Genomic DNA, 22,405 nt, shown 5'->3' on the forward strand with positions numbered 1-22,405 from the left:
GGGGTGTTGGGTTGAAACCCAATGTGAAAATGGGATAAATAAATAATATGGCCACATTAGGGTATTATGGATTGTAGACGTAACTCCTGCAAACCCAAATGGTTAGCACACTAGCCTTTGGTGCAATTGGTCTCAGGTTTGATACAAAGTGGAAGTTCCCAAAATTAAGAAAGAAGTAGCAGGCTCCAAATTAAAAAGAAGGGCACTTGGGAATCCCTGGCCTTCAGGAGGCTACTACTGCATGGAGTTTCATTTTAGTTTAGTTTAAGTGTTTAGATGAAATTGTTGAACAAATATTGATGCAGAAACATAGTTTGATCAGTCACTAGTAGAGATTAATTTGTATGAAGAAAGTATCGAGCATTTCCACCTGATGACTTAGTCATCTAGTAAGACACTAGTAAGTTTCTTGCCTGCAGGAAGGATATATCAGCTTACTTAACTTCTAAAGTTAGCTAAATTTAAGAATTTTTCAGGTTCACTGAAATGTCACTACATTATATCCATAGTAAGACTGGAGCAGATTAGTCAGTAGACAATATTGATCAGTCTTGATCCAAAATTTGTCTGTAATCTTAAACTTTGTCACATAAATGTGGTTTTATTTCTCCTTTGGTATAAAACTAAAATTGGCCTATATTTTATGATTTTCTAAAAAATGGATCTCATTTGTAGGACAAACTTCCACCAGAGTAAGTAATTACACATTTGAGTTAACTAATAATTGTGGATTGTATTTTGGTGTGTATATTATATTTTGTTTACTATTTCTCCATTAGGTGGTGAAACAATTAAGCAAATCAACCAACAAACAGGTGCACACTGTGAGCTGGACCGAAGGCCTCCACCCAATCCTAACGAGAAAGTGTTCGTCATTCGAGGGGCTCCAGACCAGATAGAACATGCAAAGAGGCTCATTACAGAGAAGATAGGAATGGTAACTATTGAAATCTGTTGCATGCACACACAACATTCCCCCAATCTTGAAACTAGCACACTATTGGCTGAGAAAATGCCTTGGTATTTGTAAAGAGAGATAAATTGGAAGTTCATGGTGTGGTGCAGTAAAATCTTTCAGGATATTATATTGAAAACAGCTTTGGTTTTGCATGTTTTTCTTATTCTTGTGACATAAATTTCAATCTCTGCCTTTGTTAACGTAAATTATGGTCTAATCCATGTTGAAGGCATCAAACGTTCTAAATTAATGTTGCAAGAGTAAGAGCAACACTGAACAATATTTGTATTAAAATATATAGTCAAATGTAGCCAAAGTAGTTACTTATGAGTAGTAAGTATAGTTACAATTCTAGAATAACAATTTCTTAATCATATTGTAGCTGTTGTTTGGATAACTTTCCAAACACACAAACATAAAGCTTTACATATTACGATTCATATTCCAGTTTCTTTGCACAGACTATTACATGGTAACAGGTTTTTTTCTTCCTCTAGAGCAGTTTCCTCATACAGTTATTTTATATTATTTATTGTTTTATTCCTAGTTAACAAAATTTAAATGTTCTGAATTATATTTTAATTATGGCTGAGCCTATATCCATACCAATGCCAAAACTCTTAGATTCCTTCTGATACAGTGTCTTGAAAATGTAACATATATATTATTGTGCATGTATTGCATTCCAATTATATGCATCAACTTGCTTTAAAATATTCAAGAAGTAGCATCAAAATATTAAAATTAAAATACCCAGTATGTTAACAAAAAAATCATTTTTCTCCTCAATGTTGGTCAAAAGAACTGAAAACTTCACATTTTGCACACTTCCAAGGATAATTAGACTGAAAATGCTGTGCAGACTATGAAAAAGACACATGCCAGGCATCAGTAAATAAGTTGCAACGGATACTTTCCTTCTCCTTACCTATGCACTGGCATTGATATTGGCTCATCCCCAATTGCTAATTCTTGTGAAGGCATAAACTTATATTCATATGTTCTCCATAATGTTTTGTGCTTATTGTAAGAAGAGAACTGATTTTGTAACCTTTTTTTTTATTACATATATTTTTGTTTCACAAGATACTATGTCAAAACAGTGAAGATGAATTTTGTCACTACTTTAATAACATGTGTAACATGTAAAAATTACTTAAATTTTACTCATTATAAGAAGGTAAAATAGCCTTCAGCAATACTAAAGAGTCCAGAGGTATGCCAATTATGTATTTGTTACCAGTTCCTATGGGAGCATGAACAGGCTGCTAAATTGAAGCAGAATGTGTATTTTCAGTCCCAGCCGGGGCCTGCCCCACCTCCAACGCAGTATCCTATTGGTCAGGGTCCTGGACCTGGTGGGTAAGTATCAAGACAGTCAATGTTCTTACTTTGAAATTTACATGTATAATTTGGTAAAGGCGTAGTGGTATCATGTAGGCTCATATAATCAGGGTGGCGACAGACCTGGAAAACCGGGAAAGGTCAGGAAATTTAAGAGGTCAAAAAAAGTGGGAAATGTCTGAATTTTGGCTTGATTGACTTTTTTATGCGATGGAATGAATGTACCAGGCGTTTGCTTTGAAATGTCGTTATGAAGCATTACATGGGAACAGGAAATCTTGTTGCCAAGTCTGAGCATCAACTTTTAGGTCTCTTTTATACACACAATTACAGTGCCAGAAACTAGTGATGGGAGGTGGGGGGGGAGAGATTTCCAGAGGGGCAGAAAAAATGATAAGCCTCTAAATATTGTGGGAAATGCATTGAATTATCATTTTTTTTCTTGTCTGCATGCGAGTAGTAAGGGCACAGGACTCAACAAATATAGGGCATGGGGGGAGGGGTCATACCACTGTGGCACCATCTGATAGTTGTTGGACGTCATAGTATGGCATTTTGTCTGACATTCTGAAGGAACATGAAAACAAATAAGCGCACTACGCAACTCTGTAATTCGTCGAATGTTGTGGTACAGCATTTGTGAGATGAACATTTTAGGCTCAATTGATGCATATGATTTTTGTCGGATATTGCCATCCGACTAACGTTGAACTTAGACAAAATGTCTCACTACAACATGCGACAAGAATCACATGCATGGCACTCTTATGGAATTGATTGTTTTTGGATGTCTTCAGACTGCAACATCTGACGAAAGTGGCATGCCTAAACAGAGCCTTGTACATCCAAGTTTGTCTGCTGTGGTACCACATTTCATTGAACAAACGTTTTGGCTCTGTTTAAGCATGCAGTTTTTGTCTAACGTAGCAGTTCGATATTTGTCATTCTGCGACATCCAACAAGAATTGCATGCATTGCGCTCTTATGAATCAGATGTTTCTTGGATGTTCCAGTATTACGTTTTTTGTAGTTTACGATGTTTGTCAGATGGAACATCCAACAAAAATCACATGTATGCTTTTGGAATTTTATTACTCTTCTGGCTCACTTAACCTAATTTAATGTAGCAATCCCTACAAAGGTTTTCTTTTTTCCTCTTGGCTTAATACTGGTTTTGCACAAGTTACGGTGCGTTTACGACGACATTGAACTATTCTTCGATATCAAGATGAATCCAACAAATCTCAATATATATGTTGAATAGTATCACAAAAAGGTGAAACAAAAATCTGCATTGGTAAACGTTATAAAAATTTGACAAGCAAATGCTTCCAACCTCGAAGTTTTCTGCACCATTTGTATTACAATTAACACCCCCCTCTGGCCTGTCTGTTTAAACTCATGAGAGATGGATATTAATCTGTCATGGAGTCAAATTAATGTGCAATGTTACGAAATAAAATACTAACAATAAATATGTAAATATCTTAATATTATAAATACACATTTCATCCAGTCTTAAAAACATATCACTTTCTTCAGGAAATTGAAGTTTCACTGCCAGCCCTGCTAAATTTTCACATTTAATCTACTGATTTATACGAGGGACATCCAGAAAGTAAGTTCCAATTAGCAGTGACCTTGATTTTTTGCAAACGTGACAAAAGTGTAAAATGTTAATTGCTGCGAAGTAGTGATTATGAATGTGCAGAGATGTCTGGACACATTTTTCACCCATTTAAAATAGTGAAATAATGCGAATATGGCATAAAATGTGAATTGTTGGCATTCTTCGTCAATTTTAAAAACTGTACTTAAATAACGAAAAAATACCTTAAAATGTAACGTTCTTGTATTATTTTAGACTTATAGAAACAAAATGTGCCATATTTGTGTGTGTAGAACGTGCAAGTTTTCCAACATTTTTATCCAATAAAAAACATAATGCACATACCTGGAAGAATTCAAATATACACATTAAATTGCATATTTCCCACGATTTTTCTTAACTTCTATCAGAACAATTTGCTCCACAGAGCAAAATGGTGGGGTTCTGACAGGAGATCGAGTGCGTGTCTACCATGACACGAGAGCCGAATCAGCAGTATTTGTGACGCAAGAAGTATTTTGAATTAACGAGCTAAGTGGTGTGATTTTGGCAGGGATTAAGTGCTCACCTACCACCACAGGGGAGTCATAACATTGGCATTTGTAGATTGCTAATTGTTTCGGCCATGATTTTCATGCGCACACGGACTCCTTTCCTTTGGCGTCTAAAAAAGAGCAAACAGTTCTGAATACCTTCTTCAAAACGAACAAGAGCCGCATGATAAGTAAAAGAAAAGTGACCCCGTTCCTTCTCCTACAACAGCTTATTATCCGCCACTGGTGTTCATGGTAATGCGATAATTGCAGAATTCAGGTCCCTCTTTCTTGTTTGAATGCAGCTGTCTGGATAGGAAATATTGCCTGTATTATTGTCTGTTGCATGGTAAAAGGTAATGCAAGAATCATTTTCTTTTCACACTGCTGATAAAATTTGACAACTGCCTTTAAAATGCCGATGATTTCCCTTCTGCCACCTGCTGCTCTAACTTCCAGCCGGTCTCATTGTGTTTACGCTGCAGCTGGCACCAGTGTTTAGTCTAGCGTCTGGAAAGCTCGCCCGTCATTGTTTTGAATCTGGCAAAGCCATATAATCCTGCTTTTCTTCAGAATCATTAGCATGCTGCTGTTAAAAAAGAAAACTACAATAAATTGTCGATTAATCTGAAAATACGCAAGTTTCTGTAAAGCTTGTTTTTAGTTCATTTTATGCTGTTGATCTAAGGGGGACTAAATATACAGTTTAAAGTGGGATCCAAACCAGAGTGATTGAGTGCGGCACTGTTTAATGTGTCCTAGGACACATGTGCAAACACATCGCAAGTTGTGTGTTTACTTTTTCAGAGTGGATTACAATGCAAGTTGAAGAGTTTGAACTGATCCCAGCAAGGGGGCCGAATATGAAGTTAACTGAAGCAAAGAATATGTGATTTTTTTTACGATGTGTTTTAGACAGCCGAACCAGAACAAAATTTACAGCCCCGATTTTTTTGTTTTGTTTTGTGCCAGGGAAAGGTTGTGTTCTCTCCCAAGAAAATCTTCTCTTAACCAGTTAATCCTGTAACGGACAATGTTCTAGTAAATGCACATAAAATCCAATATTCATTCTGTCCGATTATCTCCCGTCTCTTGCTCGCGCCAGTGTGACTACTGTCAAGGTTCTTCAGAGTTTCACTTCTTCCAATAAATGAGATTGTTTTCCTTTCTGTAAGTCTCTGTGCAAATGGGTTTCTTATGAACTAAAATAACGACTTTGCACAATTAAAAGAAAATACCGTTTTTAAGAGACTTTTTGCCACAACATGCATCCTGTGCATAACCGGTTGTATAACTAGGCAGGATAAATGGTGTTAACCGTCTCCTTGGAATCTTTGCGTCCGCGTTAAGCTCAGTGTTCTCATTTTGTGTAACATTTTTTACACTTTCTTTAAAACGTACAATATTATTATATAGTACATATAAAGCTTATTTTCTGAGCTACCAAGTATAAAACATCCTTTGTCAGGGTAATTTATACTCTACTTCATTTACACCTGAAAACAGGCGCCATCTTGAAAAGTTTGGATAACTCGAAGTCGTTTAATACGAAGTTGACATTTTTTGTTCCCTTGAACTTCGTATTAACGAGGTTTTCCTGTATATCTGTATCTGTCATGTAAGTTTAATTGATTTATTTAGAATTTGTGGGTCTGTTACTACATATGGCCATTTTGCAACTTTCATTATATGTCTGGGAAAATCCCCTTATCTTTAGCTTAAAATTTAAAAGGGGTATGGAAAATAACTTTCCCAAAATAAATTACAAGGTATCAAACTCTCACCAAGAGGCATATGCCATGCGACCTACAATTTGAAACAGTACTTTGAAAACACCGTGAAAGTAGAAATTTAGATATAATCCAGAAATGCACTAAATTGAAAATGTGAATGGGAAGGGGGAGAGGAGAATGTCACCAATTTAGAAAAGAACTAAAAATCAAGATTACTAGTGATAGTCATAAATAAAACAAGAATATCAGTAGTAATTTATTTTACTTAGTTTATAATTATTAGGGAAAAATGTAAATTTTGTCCTGGAAAAGTCTGGGAATTTCATTTCCCTGATAATAGACTGATTTCAGGCATATTAGTGTGTTGAACCTTTTACTGGCATGATATTATTTTTGGAATAGAAAATATCATTCATTGTGTTACAATGCCTTGATGAATGAATGTAACACATTTTCAACTACATTGTAGCCATAATAAAAGAAACTTGTCATGTGAAACTCAATTTGTATAGATAATATGCTGGATTTCCTGTACTATACAATCAGTTTTCATCATCCCAAAGTATAAAATTGAACTTCCATTGCACTCCCAATTTTTTCTTCGACAGTTTTGTAATTTCATTGTGTTTGATTTTCTGTAATTTCATTGTTCGAATTTTTTAAAATTCATAACAATGCAAGATAAAGTGAACTGTGTAAATTTAGATCAGTTAAGGTTACACACCCCCACAGCTTCTCCATACCTGTGGCCGTGCGGAGCCGATACACTGAGTCAACATTTCAGTTGAAATTGCTTTCACTGGTTTACTGTGTAAGGCTCATTTGCTTTGTATTTATTATTATGTTGTTTCAGCCACGATTTTCTTGCTCATGTGTGCACACGAGCTGATTACAAGGGACGTCTAAAATGGGCAACCAGTTCTGGATATATTCTTGAAAACTAACAAAAACCATAGAACAAGTAAAAAAATGTGACCCTCCCCCCCCCTCTTTCCCCAGCTCATTATCCGCTACTGGTGTGCATGGCAATGTTGATAATTGCAGAATTCAGGCCTTTTTTTTTTCTAAAAAAAAATGTCTACGTATTGCCCGTATTATTGTCTGTTGTATGGTAAAACATAAAGCAAGGGTCATTTCTTTCTTCTTTACACTGCTGTTAAAAGTTCAGTCTTAGACAGTTGCGTTATCTTGAAAATGCTGTGATTTTTCTCTTCCGCCACCTCTTGCTTGAACTTCCAGCCAGTCTCCTTATTTTTACAATGCAGCTGGTGCCAGTGTTTTGTCTAGCATCTGCAAAGCTTTTGCTTGCGGATAACAGTCCAGCATGAAGGAAAAGTTATTGTTTTGAATCTCGCAAAGCTGTTTTGATTTGACAATAACCAAATTCTATCTCCAGAAAGGAGAACAAGAGTTAAAATAACTTCATGTTCTGTGCCTTCTGATAAGCAATGGGGACTAAATATACAGTTTAAAGTGAAATTCAATTCCAAATCTGAATGATTATGGACTGATGTGTCCTAGAATAGGTATTGGGTGAAAACATCTCAAGTTGCGAGTTTCCTTTTGCATGCTGGATTACAATGCAAGTCAAGGGAGGAGTTTGGACTAACCTTACCAGTTAATCTTGTAACAGACAATGCTCCACTAGACCCGTATAAAATCCAACATTCATTCTGCCCGATTATCTCCCAACTTTTGCTGGTGTCAAGATTCTTCGAGTTTCCCTTGCAATAAGCAAGACATTGTTTTCCTTTTCATATATCTCAGTGCAACGGGTTTCTCAGGAACTAGAATTGTAAGAATTTCCTGGAAAAGCAACAACTGTGCACAATTGAAAGAAAGTAACATTATTTTAATTATTTTTTTGTAAAAATGTTTTCATGTTCTATTTTCCCTCTCACAACACGCATCCTGTGCATAACAGGCTGTATAACTACCAGGATAAATAGTGTTACCATCTCCTTGCCATCTGTGTGTGTGTGTTTGAGCTCCATGTAAGCTGAAAATTGGTGCAAATTCCAATAACTACCCTTTTCCCGGTAACTGTGAAAGGTCGTATCGAGAGTTGACTGTATTTGAATATTGATTATCAGCCAAAGCATGTTGTGTAGATTGTGGGTGTTGCATTTCACTGAAAGTATTTAAAAATATGTATTTATTTTGTTTTGTAGCCAGCAGCCACCTCCACAGCATTATGCACCTCAAGGTTGGGGAAATGCATACCAGCATTGGCAGAATCAAGGACATCCTAATGATCCAAGTAAGAATCTTATTTTTTTACTCTTAAGATTTATTTTTGATGAACAGGTAAATAAGTGAACAAGTAAAAATATGTGCAAACAAAGAAGCGTATCTCTGCCATATTGAAAATGTTTAACTTGAAGTTAATGCTTCACCAAGTTCAGTTATTGTGTGCAACTAAGCATGGATGTTGTAGAAAAGTGTCTGAAGTTTTACTTCGGGAACCTTTCATTTCTTGGCCGAAACGGGTGGAGAAGGCACTCTGCCAACAAAACACTTTTTTGGCAAATGTTACGGCATCTGCACAGTTGAGAAACATATGAAGCAGGAAATGGGAGTTACGACATATGTAAGAACGAGATTAAATTTTTGCATAAACCTAGATGACAAAGCATTAAGCAGGTTGACAATCTGTAGTTGGCCTATGTGACTGATTATCTGTAACAGTTTCCCTTTTTTATGAAGTGCTACAGGTCACAAAAACAAGTTTCGAATGAAAGTGGTTTCTGGAAGTTGTCGGCTAACAGGCCCAAGAGTTTCTCGCTCATTGCAAACTACTGAATCTCAAGCTCAGAGCTAGACAGATGGGCAAGACTTTCAGGTGCCACGAGTCTTTCTTTTGGAATGTTTCTGCGATCTTATTGCTCATTTCTCATCTGGCACTGGTGAATATTTCCAAGGTGGCAACCTGCCATACACATCCAGTGGGCATTTTAGGCTGCTTCTCCCAAGTAGTCAGCAGGTTTTAGGACAAGGAAACATGTCAACGTCAAGTTAAAATAACATTCAATCTTCTCTTGTCGACTTATGCAGGTGTCTACTTCGAATTAAGCGAAACCAGTTTTTCCGAAGGGTCTTCTTGTAAACAACTTATTAAAAATTATCCGTATTTTGAATTATCCATACCCAAATACATTAAAAATCCTATCTTATCGGGTGGTGAATGGGAAACACTTCGGATTAAAGGGTCATCATCATCATCCTTCGCAGTTTCCTGCCTCTTGCTGGTGGTAGAGTACTGCGATTAAAGAATGGTTAATTTGAAGCAGCCAAGCTTCTTCCTTCAGTTACAAGACAGATAGGAGCTGGTGGAGAGAATCCAAGGGTTTTCTTTCCCTATAACTTTCTCTTAAGTAGCTATCAGACTGAAGTTTCATATGGCATGGGGAGGTTAACAGTAAAATGACAAACGACACTACCTACCACAAACCGCTTACAAATGGGATATGTATTTTCCACTCCAGTATGTAGAAAGCATTCACTGAAAATGGTCCAGTCCTAGTGACAGGCAAGCAGGAAGAGACAGCAGGAGCTTATTACTCTAGTATGAAAGGTTGCATTTATTTATAAATATTCGTTTGCAAGTGGCAAGTATTGCTTGTGGTTTGCCATTTGTCACTTGGGTCTGAAAGCTATTTTAGAAGAGGAACAAGATGTGGGAATATGGTGGGTTTTTTTGGGGGGGGGGACAAAGTGGGGATATATAGGCTTTCATTATATGTGGATAAAACCAAATATTTTTGTAATGATATATAATGCCTATATATGACATTGTTTCTTGTTAGTTGTAAAGATTTACAGTTTAATGTGTCCTGTAAATGTAATATGTAAGGAACTTCTTTTTCTTAATAGATGCTGGTGGACAGGTTCAGATCAACCCACAAACAGGACAGCCTGATTACAGTTCGCAGTGGGCTGAGTATTACAGGTCATTAGGAATGCATAAAGAGGCTGAAATGATAGAACAGCAAGCAAAAGCTAACAAGGTAAGACACCAGTTCAGTAAAGCCTGTAGGTTAAGGCTCGGCGGAACCTTTGGTCACTGCCAGGCCAGATTTTTCAAAATTATCCTCTCCTTTCGAAAAACCACTATCACATTTCAAAATTTGAAAAATTACTTAAGCTTAGAATATCTTCTAGAGCATTGACATGAAGTTCAGTGTGGTTTGCTTTCTCTGTTATCTAGATATTTTCAATAGTTTTGTGATTACATAAGTCTATTAATCTATGAGAATATTTAGATAACAGCGAAAGCAAAACACTCAAATTCATATCAATGCTTTGGAAGAAATTGTAAGCTTATGTAACTTTTCAGGTTTTGCAATGTGATGGTGGTTTTTCAAAAGATGAAAATTTTAAAACATCTGCCCTGGTGATGGCCAAAAGTCTAGCAGAGCCTTGTTGAAACTTTTCAGTTTTAATAAGTGTGATTTGTAGCAATCACAGGAATTCCTTTTTAAGAGTGTTTTCCAGTATATTTAATCATGATTTACATGGGTGATAAAATTAGATTCTGATCTGATTCATATTTCATGTTAAACAGAAACTCCTATCGGATTAACAATTATGGATTCTAGAACTTTGATTCCCAATTTAAAAATAAACCAGTAGAGGGCAAAAAAATTACATCAAAATTGAGTTTATTCAATTTTTTTTCACATGAGATTTCAATTTTTTGTCATGAGAACAAAATAAAGTGCCGGTATTTTTATTTTCCAAATGGCCACTCTTTGAAATTCTACACAAAAATTACATCAAAATTTAGTTCATTCAATTTTTCATCATGAGAACAAAAGAAAGTGCTGGTATTTTTATTTTCCAAATGGCCACTCTCTTTGAAATTCTACAAATAAAATGCTTGTGGTCTGGTCATGGTAGAAATTTTTAAATACAATTCTTATTTTTCAGATTATTTAAAGTTGCCTATAAAAGGTTCTTATCAATTTTGTGAAACCACCTTTTCCTGGGGTAGTCCTACAAATATAATCTGATGATGCCCTTCAAATTGTGGAAACAGCAGGCTGTCAAGGCAGAATTGAATAAGCTAAATTTTGATGTAACTTGTTCTTACATAGACCTACTGGTTAATTTTTAATTTGAGCCCAAACTTGTTTAATTTTTTATCCGATTGTAGTTTCACGAGTATGGTAAAAGGGTGTACTTCCTGCTTTTTGACTTAAAAAAAAAGAACATTTCTGTGATCATCAGTCCAGATGTGCATGTGTTTTAACCTCTATTTATTTTGTTACCCTGATGATGGGGAGGGAATCATTCCAAATGTTGATAGCATTGTGGCTTTTTTATTTTTCACCCTTTTTGTTGTTTAACTCATAATACTCTACATGAGGCATCTTCTTAATTTTTGGGGTTTTGTTTAAAGTGTGATCCGAATCACTTGTGAGTATATTCTCATATTTGAAGCAATGTATGACTGACTACATTTGTAGTCTTTATGGTAGAAAATTGTGCTTTGAAGTACATTTGCATTTGGAAATAATGTGCTTTTAAAGTAATTCACTTGAATTGAAAAGTACATTATTCATAGTTGAGTTCCGTTGCATTGTTCTCCTTCAGAGTATGCAACCACAGCAGCCTCAGCAACAAATGCCACAACCAGGCCCTCAGCCAGCTGCCACCCAGAACGGCCAACCAGATTACAGTGCTCAGTGGGCAGAGTATTACAGGTCAATTGGCAAAATAAAAGAGGCAGAAGCAATCGAAGCGCAGATGAAGGCTGGAAAGGTAAGTACATGTCTCAGGTGGAAACCATCTTGTGAAACCGCAATGATATATTGTGTGTTTACAAAAAGAAGCATGTGCTAACTCTTACCATGATAGAGACTGAAGTTTCACCACACTTTAAAAACCACAGCACATGGAAGTGGTGAATTGTCAGTGTTAGTGTTAGTTAATTTTAATTAAAGGGGGGAGTGCTGTGGTTTTTAAAGTGTGGTGTAAGTTTAGTCTCTATCAAGGTATGAACAGTATTGAAATAGAAATTCGTTGCCTCTTTCTTTTTTTTAAAGTGCATCCATGCTCTTCAGATGGGGGTGATATTCTTGTGAGCAAGTTTTCCATGTCTTAACAACAGTAGAATAATGCCAGTGTTGTTGTCATAATATTATGCCAGGGATCCTAGGTTGGCCGTGTGTATCCTTTTGTCGGTTCATTTTCAATACACCATTGTTAGGTTTTCTTTTACACTTGTAAGAGACAATACAGCACTGCACTTCAGACAACTATCAATAGGATCCTCTTGTCATCGAAATTTTGAAAGGCATTGAAGTCTCTTTAACACTATAACGACGGCTACAATGACTATACGTTATTGTCGGATCGGTTCTATTCGACCCGGGGAAATATTATACTTTTTTTCAGGCGTTCAAACTTTCTAATTTATATCAATGACTGAAAATAATGTTTCAGGTTATTTCTTAATGATATTTAACCATTTACATGTTTCTAATATGTAACATGTTTTACAAAAGAAATTTAAACATTGAATAACATATGTTATGAAGAAACCCTTGAGTTTTTATTATAATAGTTTTCTTACATTTGGAACATTTTTATCGTATGTCCAGTTATCATTAATGATTTGTAAGAATTTACATATTTTTATTATCTACTTTTTGTCAAGAATAACTTACAACATCGATTAACATGTGTTACATAGAACACGTGAATGCTGAGTACAAACGTTTGCATACATTTCGAGCACACTGTTCTTGTTTTCCGATCGATATTTGATGGACAAATATAACACCTCCTTCTGGATTGCTTCTGTACACCTTGCTCTTTATTTGAACATCCGTAGGTTTGCTCGTCCATTACTAGTTTGCCATTGATCTCCTTTCCCAGGTACTGCAAGAACCTTCTACGTCTACCCGATTTGGCTTCCAATGCTTACGGATGTACTGTTTGGTACAAAACAAATGCATTTAGTGCACTGAAGTCGATCATGTCATGAAATATAACCATGGCCATCTCAGAGCTTTTCGTTTCACACTGTAACGTAGTTTTGTACCATTTTGTGTTATTAGCTGTGCTGTGAAAGCGTCGATTTTCGGCTGTTCATGGAACCTAGAAAGTAGAATCACCACTTTGTTCTTCTTGGGGCAATATGATGCTATCATGAGATCATCTTGAAATCCAAACAAAGTGTAGCAACACACTTGCTGTTTTGTGGCAGTAAACTCTGGCGGCAGTTCTCCTTTGTTCTGTAATGTAATACAGAAAATGTAACTTTGGTCAGAAAATGTAATACATTTTCTGACCAAAGTTAAAAAATAACCGAAGATTACAATAAATGATTTCAAAGGCCTTCGAAATTGATGAAAAGTCATGGAAGGAGAACACGTTCATTTGCAGCATTAAAAAATTACAGGTATAAAAATTGAAACCGGGCCTAAAAGACCCGTCCGTCGTTAGTGTTAAATATTTGATATTCAGCCAATATTCATGCATTGGAAATCAATTTGTCACATCCTAAGCTACATGTCAAACACTTCACAGTTTATACTTCCCCATAGTGAAGTCTAATACAATGACAGTTTTAACAATATAGAATAAGATTGAACCGATCTTATTCCAGGAGAACTTTTAGGCATTTGAGCTTTCAGGAGCGCATATAACCTCTGTAACACTTCCGTGGTGCCTAATTAATTCTGGAAATCATTGCTTTTTTTGTGTGTAAACACTGAATTTTGTGATTACGTAGCATGTATTTTCATATTCTGATGTAATTCTTGAATATTTTAAAACAAACCTCCCTGGCTCCCTGTAAATTGAGGCATATAATTGGATTGGAATACTTGCACACTAATATCAATCAATATTTAAACAATTTTTAAGTTTTACAATTTCTAAGTATGGTAAAACCTAGATTTTACATTTTAATTTTTTTTTAAAAAAAAAATTGGGAAAATGTAAAATGGATGAAAATTTTATATTGGGACCATCAAGATTCAATGTGTAATGTGGGAAAATGTAAATTCAGGGTTCAACTGTATTAGCAGGAATCTCTAAGGGTATTGACATTAGGTGAAAGTAGTATCGGATCAGCCGATAGAACATTCCATTCATTCACTTTCTTGCATGTAAATTTTTCAATTTTTACTAGTGATATTCCAAATGTACGCGCCATACTTAATTTGAAATAATTCTTTTCTGTAGAGCGGTCAGCAGCCTGCCGCTGGTCAAGCTCCACAGCAGCCTGTTGCTCCAGCTGCTGGACAACAGCAAGGTCAGATGCCTGCTCAACCCTACCAGCCATATGGTTATGGTGGTTACTATGGTGGACAACCACCTCAGAATCAACCGTACAATTATCCTGGTTACGGTGGCTACGCTCAGCCTCCTCAGGGTCCGGAGAATCAATGAACTCGTCGCTCAAAGATCGACAATTGTATTGTAAGTAAATATCAAATATCTATTGAGTTTTGCTAGTATTAAATATCTATTGAGTTTTGCTAGTATTACACTAGATTGCTGGAATGGAGGTGTTATGTATTACTTTGGAAAATAGGCACCATTAATAGTAAGAATTTTGGGATCAATCAACAAAGCAGACATTTTTTGAAATGGCATCTCATGCATAGCAACTACGAATCAACTCCCGCCCTTTAAAAAATCAGTTTGTGGTTTATTTCCATATATAAAATAAAACTTGTTTCGTTAGTTGATGGAAGAAGAGGTCCGTCTGTGCTGATTTAGGTAATACAAAGATTATTATCCCTGATTGATGACAAAATAGTATTGTTTTCACAACTTTTTTATAGAGGAAAAGAACCTTTGGCCAAAAGTCTCCGTGCACCTTCCCCTCCACGGAGGAGTACAATGCACAGGAGTTTCGGGTCTGCGCAGGCTCTTTTGCCTGTGATTCAACTATAGTGAAGTGTGTAATTTTCTCATTCAGGACCATTTGTTCTCTTGATACTCATACCTGTTTGATGGCTTTTGGAAAATTTATGACTATCGTGTTGGCAATTTTTAAGCCACTTGCTTAAATAGAATAGGTTTACTGTTCAATAAATCTATTTTCACTACACACAGGAAAAACTCTGAGCATCATGCATGATGGGCTTCAAGAATATACATGTTCTCCTGGGGAAATTATTCATCATTTGTTCTGAAGCAAGTAGGTAATTCTGTCAACGGGATCTAGAAAACTTCCTCCATCACAGATTTTCAGAAAGCCACGAAACTTGGTTCCTTGCAGTGAAAAGAGATGTCATTTACAAAATATCAGTTGTGCTGAGCAGATACAGACATGGAATCCAGTCATCGTAGAACCCTCAAAGAATGCCACATGACACTTTTCGCAGAGTCGAACCTGTCTGTTATGCAAAATGCACCCTTCCCCCTCAGCCAACATTGTCACAATAATGAATTTCCCAATTAAAAAATTCTGTTTCAATTATTTCTTTAATGTATTTCTTTTAGGAATGGGCAGGTATGAAATTTTGGCCGATACCGATAACAGATATTTACCGATCCGATATAAAATTAGAAATGGTCCTTGAAGGACCTGAAAGGTTCATTGACCTTAATGAATTGTTTCTTTTGCAGTGCAAAAGAAGTTGCATAATTAGACATTTACTTTTTTAGAAAGTAGAGAATGGAGATTATCCATAAAAAATACAACAAAATTACAATTTTGCACTATTTATCAGATATTTATTGATAAATTGTATCTAATTTTACGGATACACTGATATACCTATATTGGTTGATACCGATAGAGTACCGATTAATCGGTTCCATCCCTAATTTCTTTGAACATATTAATGCAAAAATTGGGTGGTTTGATGTGATTGCAATGAAATACTTATAAATAATAATTTTTTAAAGTACTGTCAACAAAACTTTTAATTACGTTATTCAAGCACTGATACAGTTATCTGTAGGAAAGTATAAAACTGCATTGATTCAAAGTGGCATAGAATCTGCCCTAAAAATTGCCCTGTAAGAATGCTTGATATTCTTCCGAAAACCTTGTTTTGGGTAAACCATTCATTTCAAAGTCATTATTTGTATTGGAAAGTGCCTGAAGATTTCCCCCAACTATCAAAGTGCAGCTTGTTGAAAAATCCCTGCAAATATAACGTAACCATTTAGAACAGAGAAATGCTTTTGTCGTAATAGGAAATGCCAGTTACAAAGACAATTTAATAGTTCGCCGTCCCCTGTGGTTTAGTGGTTAGCACATCCTGCTATGATGCCATGGGTCCCAGGTTCAAATCCTGGCCAGGGCTTGGATGTTTGTGAGTGTCCATCATATCAACACTCATCCCCATCTTCGCAAATTAGCCAAAAGTGTAGTAAAAGAAAGCAAACCAATCAATCAATTTAATAGTTCACTGCGTTACTGCATCTATATATAAGGAAATGTGAAACAATATAAGTACTATCAGAGGTAAAAAGTGTTTTTCGTTGATTAGAACTGTTACATTTGCACAATAATGCTGACATTCTTGACCCCGAATGGATCTTTTTCACTTGGTAACTCGAAAGCCATTGCTCTGCAGATGTGTGAATATGTTTGGTGATATTTTGAAGTAAGGAAACACTTGCCAGGCTAAGGAAGTTTTTTCCTTTTCAATGGTCTTTCGGGGCACCCTTTTGTTTCATTCACGTGTGCAACATTTTTACAATTTAGCAAATTTGACCCCATGCTAAGCATGCATTTTGATAGCATATTTTTGCTTCAGTATTCCTATATTATCAGAATGTATATGAAAATACATGTGTGTGCCAGTTTGTGGTATATGTACACATGTCTTACAAGCAGGAACACCTTTATTATACATTTTTGATGCGTCTGTGGCTAAACAATTGTGGGAAACGAAAATGTCAGGAGGAATGTCTAACTTGTTGCTTTATTGGCAGTAGGAGGTTAACATGGGGCTACGTAAAATTATTGGCAGTAGGTTAACATGGGGCAACGTAAAATGTGAGATTGTGTAAGAACTATACTGTATTTTGTTCATGCGTGTGTGCTCGTGCTTATTTATTATTGCTTTCCACATTCTTACGCTCTTGAAACTGAAATTGATTAAGTGTATTTGTACAAATATTGCCATAGGGTATAAATGTATGAGGGTGTGAGTGAGTTTAGATAATTAACATTGTGCTCACAGCTGTTACATTTGGAATGTGCAAATGAACGTAATTACCAGAAGATTAAAATTAATGGATGCTTCAGAGTTGGTAACTATGATCATTGCAGGAAAAGTTGTTCAGCTGGCATTATGTATAACTCAAGAGAATGAACTGTTTAAAATTTAAATTTTCATATTTGCATTATCAACAAAAGAATGCATTTGCCTTATCTTTCTAATGAAGAGCTTTCTTAACTAGGTGTATATTGCCAAATGTCCAAAATGAGTTTGTGTAGATAATTTTGGCGTGGATCAATTAGAAGATTTTCTTTACTGTGATAATGCTAGTCTGGTTGCATGTCTTTTTATTGTGGGAGTGTTAGTTGGTGTTTCGTTAATTTAATACTACCATCGCAGCATTTGTGTAGACATGGATAAAAACAACATGCTGAAAGGCTGCTATGGAATATTTTTTCACGTCTTGCATAATGCTTAAAGTGGTTGCTTCTAAACAGTTGGGCAGTAGGTAAAGATTTCATGGGCAACTTGGCAATTGGGGAGATCTAGTGTCATTAGTGTTACTCATACTTTAGGTAATGTTGGAACTTGGTTTATTCCTATTGATGCCTAGCCTCTTGACGGTAGGTTTGAAAATCCATGGATCATGTGTCCTCATTTGCTGTCGGGAAATTTTAATTCTGCCTCATTACATTTTAGGATCTAGTTTTTTTTTAATTTGTCATTTGAAATGCAATGTTCAGTAATTGCACATGGTAAGGAGGAGAAGAAGCTAATGGAATACATTGTGCAACATTTCAGATTTGTAGATCTTAGTAATTTTTATGATTTGGAATGTTGATATAAACTATACTCCATTGCACTACTGTCCTTTAACAACCAAGGCTGGAGAGTTCTTTTTCATTTGGTGATACGTGGACACTGAATAGTTTCATTGCTGCTGTTTTTCTGACATTGGAAACTAGTGTTTCCCAATTTTTCTCTATAGCTTGTCAACACAAATCCTGGGTCCGTTTTTACTAGGTTGACAATTATTGTTTATATGTGCTATCACTATCATGTCTGGTAGTAATAATGGGGTTGTCAGAACCCAGAAGTGTCTGTGACTGTAACCCGTGGGTTTTCATTGCATTTTAAACACCCTTGACCCATGTGAACACACATGCCATCTCCCTGCAATTGAGGGAACTTAAGCTTATGAGTAAGGCTAGGATTTTCATGACTTAAGCTTCTTTTTTTTTTCTAAGGGTGGTGTGTTCCCTAAATATATAGAATTCATATTGTGAAGAAACTAATTGAATGATGGTGCTTTTTAAGGCCATATTCAGCATATTTTTGCTTTTCAAGAAATTGGCAGTAATTTTCGGAGTGGATTTGTTCTAACTCCCATGTTCACTTGAGTTTTTTTTTTAATTTTTTGGGACTGCAGAAAAATCTTTTTCATTTTTATTGAAAAATTTACAGAGTATTCATTGTGCATTATAACTCCGAGACCCATAAATTGCACTAAAAATTTTTCGTATGTGAAAATATTTTAGCATATAGCCTATTAGATATTGATGTTTGAAACAGTTCAGTTATAAGGGCATATTTTTCAAATTCTAGTAAATATTTTGTAAAATTTTAGGTCATTAGAGCATATTTTATTTGGCATATTTTGGTGATTTTTAGGTCATAAAAATCCTAGACCTATTTATAAGTAAGGAAATCGCCTGATGTTCATAGTTTACTTGTCCAAAGAGATTCTTCGAGCATCAAGAGACTTACCACATTGTTTTGTAAAAGTTAGTGGCTATTGCTGGCATACTCCCTCAGGCCAACCTTTTCTTCTTTCTTAGTACTTAACAAAAACTTACGTTAGAGGCAATTGTAGAATTTGGTGTCTAGTAACAATATGACTCGAAAACCAGAGGAAAAGTTCACACTGCGAAACCGAATGGTGCCAGATTCTGGTGTCAAGTTCTGAATGTTTTGAAAACTGCATTAAGATGATAGTGAATATACAATGAATTTTGCAGAATAGAGTTGGAACAAAGTAACAATCATGAAAGATTAGAACATGAAGTTGTTACACGGCACCTAGAGTTAACTCTTGTATGAAGTTTAATACATTAACAGTAGTTCGTAACACTTTTCTTTTTTACATCTGTAGTGTAAATTAATTTAATGTGGCCCGAGACCAATTCCTCAAGTAGCTATTCACCCTGCACAAATAAAAGTTTGGGTACCCCTGATGTAGGCAGTTCTTTGAAAGGTGGATTTATTTGGACAACACTATAAATAAACCATTTGTTACATAATGTACATGATGCATTTGTTTGTCACTCAAGAAAAACTGCATTAATTCAAAAGATGCTCTAAATTGATTATTTTCTTTCATTTTTTGTGACTAGTTTATCTTACCGTAGTTCTAATAGTGAACTTTGCACAGGCTGGAACTGTGTACTTTCATTGCCTCCACTTCAAATACATGAAGTTAATATGAGCACACAGTTGTGAAATAACTGAATAAGTATTGAAAATTGTGCCTTAAGTTGGAGTGCTCTACTAAGCTAACTCCCGTGATTTGTGGCTCTGTTGATAAGAGCACATGTATGACTTTGATCCCAGGTTCTCTGTGTGATCTAGCGACAATTTTCAGAACAAAATAGTAGCTACCTCAAAAAATGATTCGATACATTTCCTTTTCTACTTAATTTTGTAAACAGGTGTGTAATGGACCCTTGGTTATGTAATATTAGTGCATACTTGATGATCAAAATGTCCCATAAATATACTAAAAGGAAAGGTTCTTCTGTCAAATTTTGATTGATTGTTGTTCCTCATAAAATTTCAGCATTAATTATATGTATTGCTCAGTTTTACTAACTCAACATACTTCAGCAAGAGACATGAAACCAAAATTTGTATGTGCATACTCCCTATTTTATCTGACTAAACCCTTTACTCTACTCAAATAGCAAGCAGAACAGTTTCATAAATTATTTGAATAAATTAATGTACATGTTAGTTAAGGATATTAGCAAGTGTAGTAAATAAATAATATAAAATGTGTATAACAGATCTCATTGTTTAAGTTCCCGAGTACAACCTATGTACACTAAAACAAGATGATGTAAAGGCTCCCACAGGTAAAATAAAATGCTTTGCAAAGTCCAGTATCAGTTTATCCGTAGGATCTTAAATATTGATGTCCTGGAAATATTACACTGCAATATGGAACATGGTGATATTTATATGTCTGTGTGGCATTGTTACATTTGACTTTATTCTTTCATTTATTCTTGAAAATAGATATATTCTGTGAATTTTTTGTTATTCAAAATTGTATGTCATTTTGTGGACAGGAAAGAAATTCATACCTGCTCATAGACAAGTTCTTTTCACATCACGATGCTTACAGAACAATTGAGGTAGTGGCGAAATGATGTAAACTGATTACTATTTTGTTTGAAATATGAATATTGTAGGTATATTTCTGTTGGAATAGTTACTTAACCTTTTAACCAGGAATTTTAATGTTATACACCATTTGTCAACTGTTTTCTGCACTGTTTGTGTGGTAGTGGTGCGAGGGGTGAACTATTTGCAGATAAGTAATTTGTATATAGGTTTTTCCATTATGGTCTTCTAATAAAAAGAACAGTAAAGGTTTGGAGGGGGTGTTATGTGAACTATATATTAATTCATAATTATTCGTTTTTACACATAGGGGGTACATCATGTAATCTGATCATGATGCTGAAACAAGATTAAATTTTCTCAGATGGAAACAAACAAAAAGGGTTTAGAATTACGCTTATACATTGGAAATATTTCTGTAATTTTCAAGAAATGAATAACCTGGGATGTGAATATATTAATTGAGAGAGAGAAAAAAACTGGTTAAAGGGTTAAAAATGTGAACACAAATCAGTAGCATGGCAGACATCGTTGTAATAAGTTTGAATGTTTTCAATTTGTAGAGATGTGCTTTCAAAGATGCAGACAAGAGCTATACGTGAGCAGAATTCAATTTGTTAAGGCTCAGCCTTAGGGTAGGACTTTCTACCCTAAAAACCAAGGCCCCCCCCCCTACAAAAAAAAACAAAACTATTGTTCCCCAACATCCAGGGCAATCTTCACATGGATTGCACTCACCTTTGTCCTTATTTTGACTTAGTGCCATGAGACTAATGGAATACCTAGACAGCAACCCATACTGTTCACATAATGGGAGGAATTGTACAGATCTTAAAGCAGCAGAAGATTAATTTTCAATATTGGACGATAATCTAAAGAATAAAGAAATCTTTTTTTTTTGTTTGTTTGTTTTTCAGTAAAATGCACAAGCTTTTGCAGAAATATTCATATGAGCTGACAAAGAACATGCTAATTGACAAATGAGTTCATGATAATGTTGGTATGAACTAGGGATGTGCCGATGTACTCACCGATAATTTTTGGAACAGATGCCGATATTTAACCGATTCCGATACATAAGATTATTAAACAGAAATGGTATGTTATTTTCTGCATGACAAAAACAAATTTGGTATGTACATTTCTATTGCATATCATATGTATATACATATATATTCTCAAGAGATGTGAATGTACATTTGCATCTTCAAAAGATTATGTGAACCTAGAGATTTAACATTAGTACACAAGCAGTTCCTTGAAATGCAAAATGAATTCCTGTTCTGCCAGATTCAATTTCAGAAATAAGACATTTGGAAGCACTTCAGGAAGTAACCTACTGCTTCTCTTATCGCAAATCTGTTCAGCAACGAACACTCAATCACTGAATACTGATGCAGCAGGTATGCTCAAGTATTTTCTCAGCACTTGCTTCAGGTTTGAATACTCATTTTTGAATTTCCAATGCAACAGCAGATCCTGGTTCAGCAATGTACTGTTTTATTTCAGATTTATAGTTAGGTTGATCCTCTGAATGAGTTTGCAATAATTTTCTTACAAAAACTCGACAATAATGACTAATCATAACCAAATTTTCAATAAATCTTACAAAACTAGAATATAAAACTTATTAGAAGGTAAAACTCTAGTATAATCTGTACCGGTTTAAATATCGGATTTTTGCA

The 22,405-nt window shown here is 35.3% G+C and overlaps 1 protein-coding gene across 8 annotated transcripts in view; it reads left to right on the forward strand.

The window, feature by feature from the left end:
• Window positions 1-22,405, forward strand: part of LOC145980004 (far upstream element-binding protein 1-like) — a 70,982-nt gene that overhangs the window by 42,391 nt on the left and 6,186 nt on the right. For 7 of the 8 annotated variants that reach the window (XR_014440822.1, XM_083112950.1, XM_083112953.1 and 4 more), the window contains 6 exons: window positions 780-937; window positions 2,241-2,320; window positions 8,349-8,437; window positions 10,051-10,184; window positions 11,773-11,940; window positions 14,374-14,610. Coding sequence is in view for 7 of the 8 variants with exons in the window: in XM_083112950.1 (XP_082969076.1) it covers window positions 780-937; window positions 2,241-2,320; window positions 8,349-8,437; window positions 10,051-10,184; window positions 11,773-11,940; window positions 14,374-14,580 (836 nt within the window). In the remaining variant the exon portion in view is untranslated. The remainder of the gene's footprint in view (window positions 1-779; window positions 938-2,240; window positions 2,321-8,348; window positions 8,438-10,050; window positions 10,185-11,772; window positions 11,941-14,373; window positions 14,611-22,405) is intronic. The other variant, XM_083112952.1, reaches the window with a different exon arrangement.

The sequence above is a fragment of the Lepisma saccharinum genome, chromosome 27, assembly GCF_977018435.1.
Source record: "Lepisma saccharinum chromosome 27, izLepSacc3.1, whole genome shotgun sequence".
NCBI lineage: Eukaryota > Metazoa > Arthropoda > Insecta > Zygentoma > Lepismatidae > Lepisma > Lepisma saccharinum.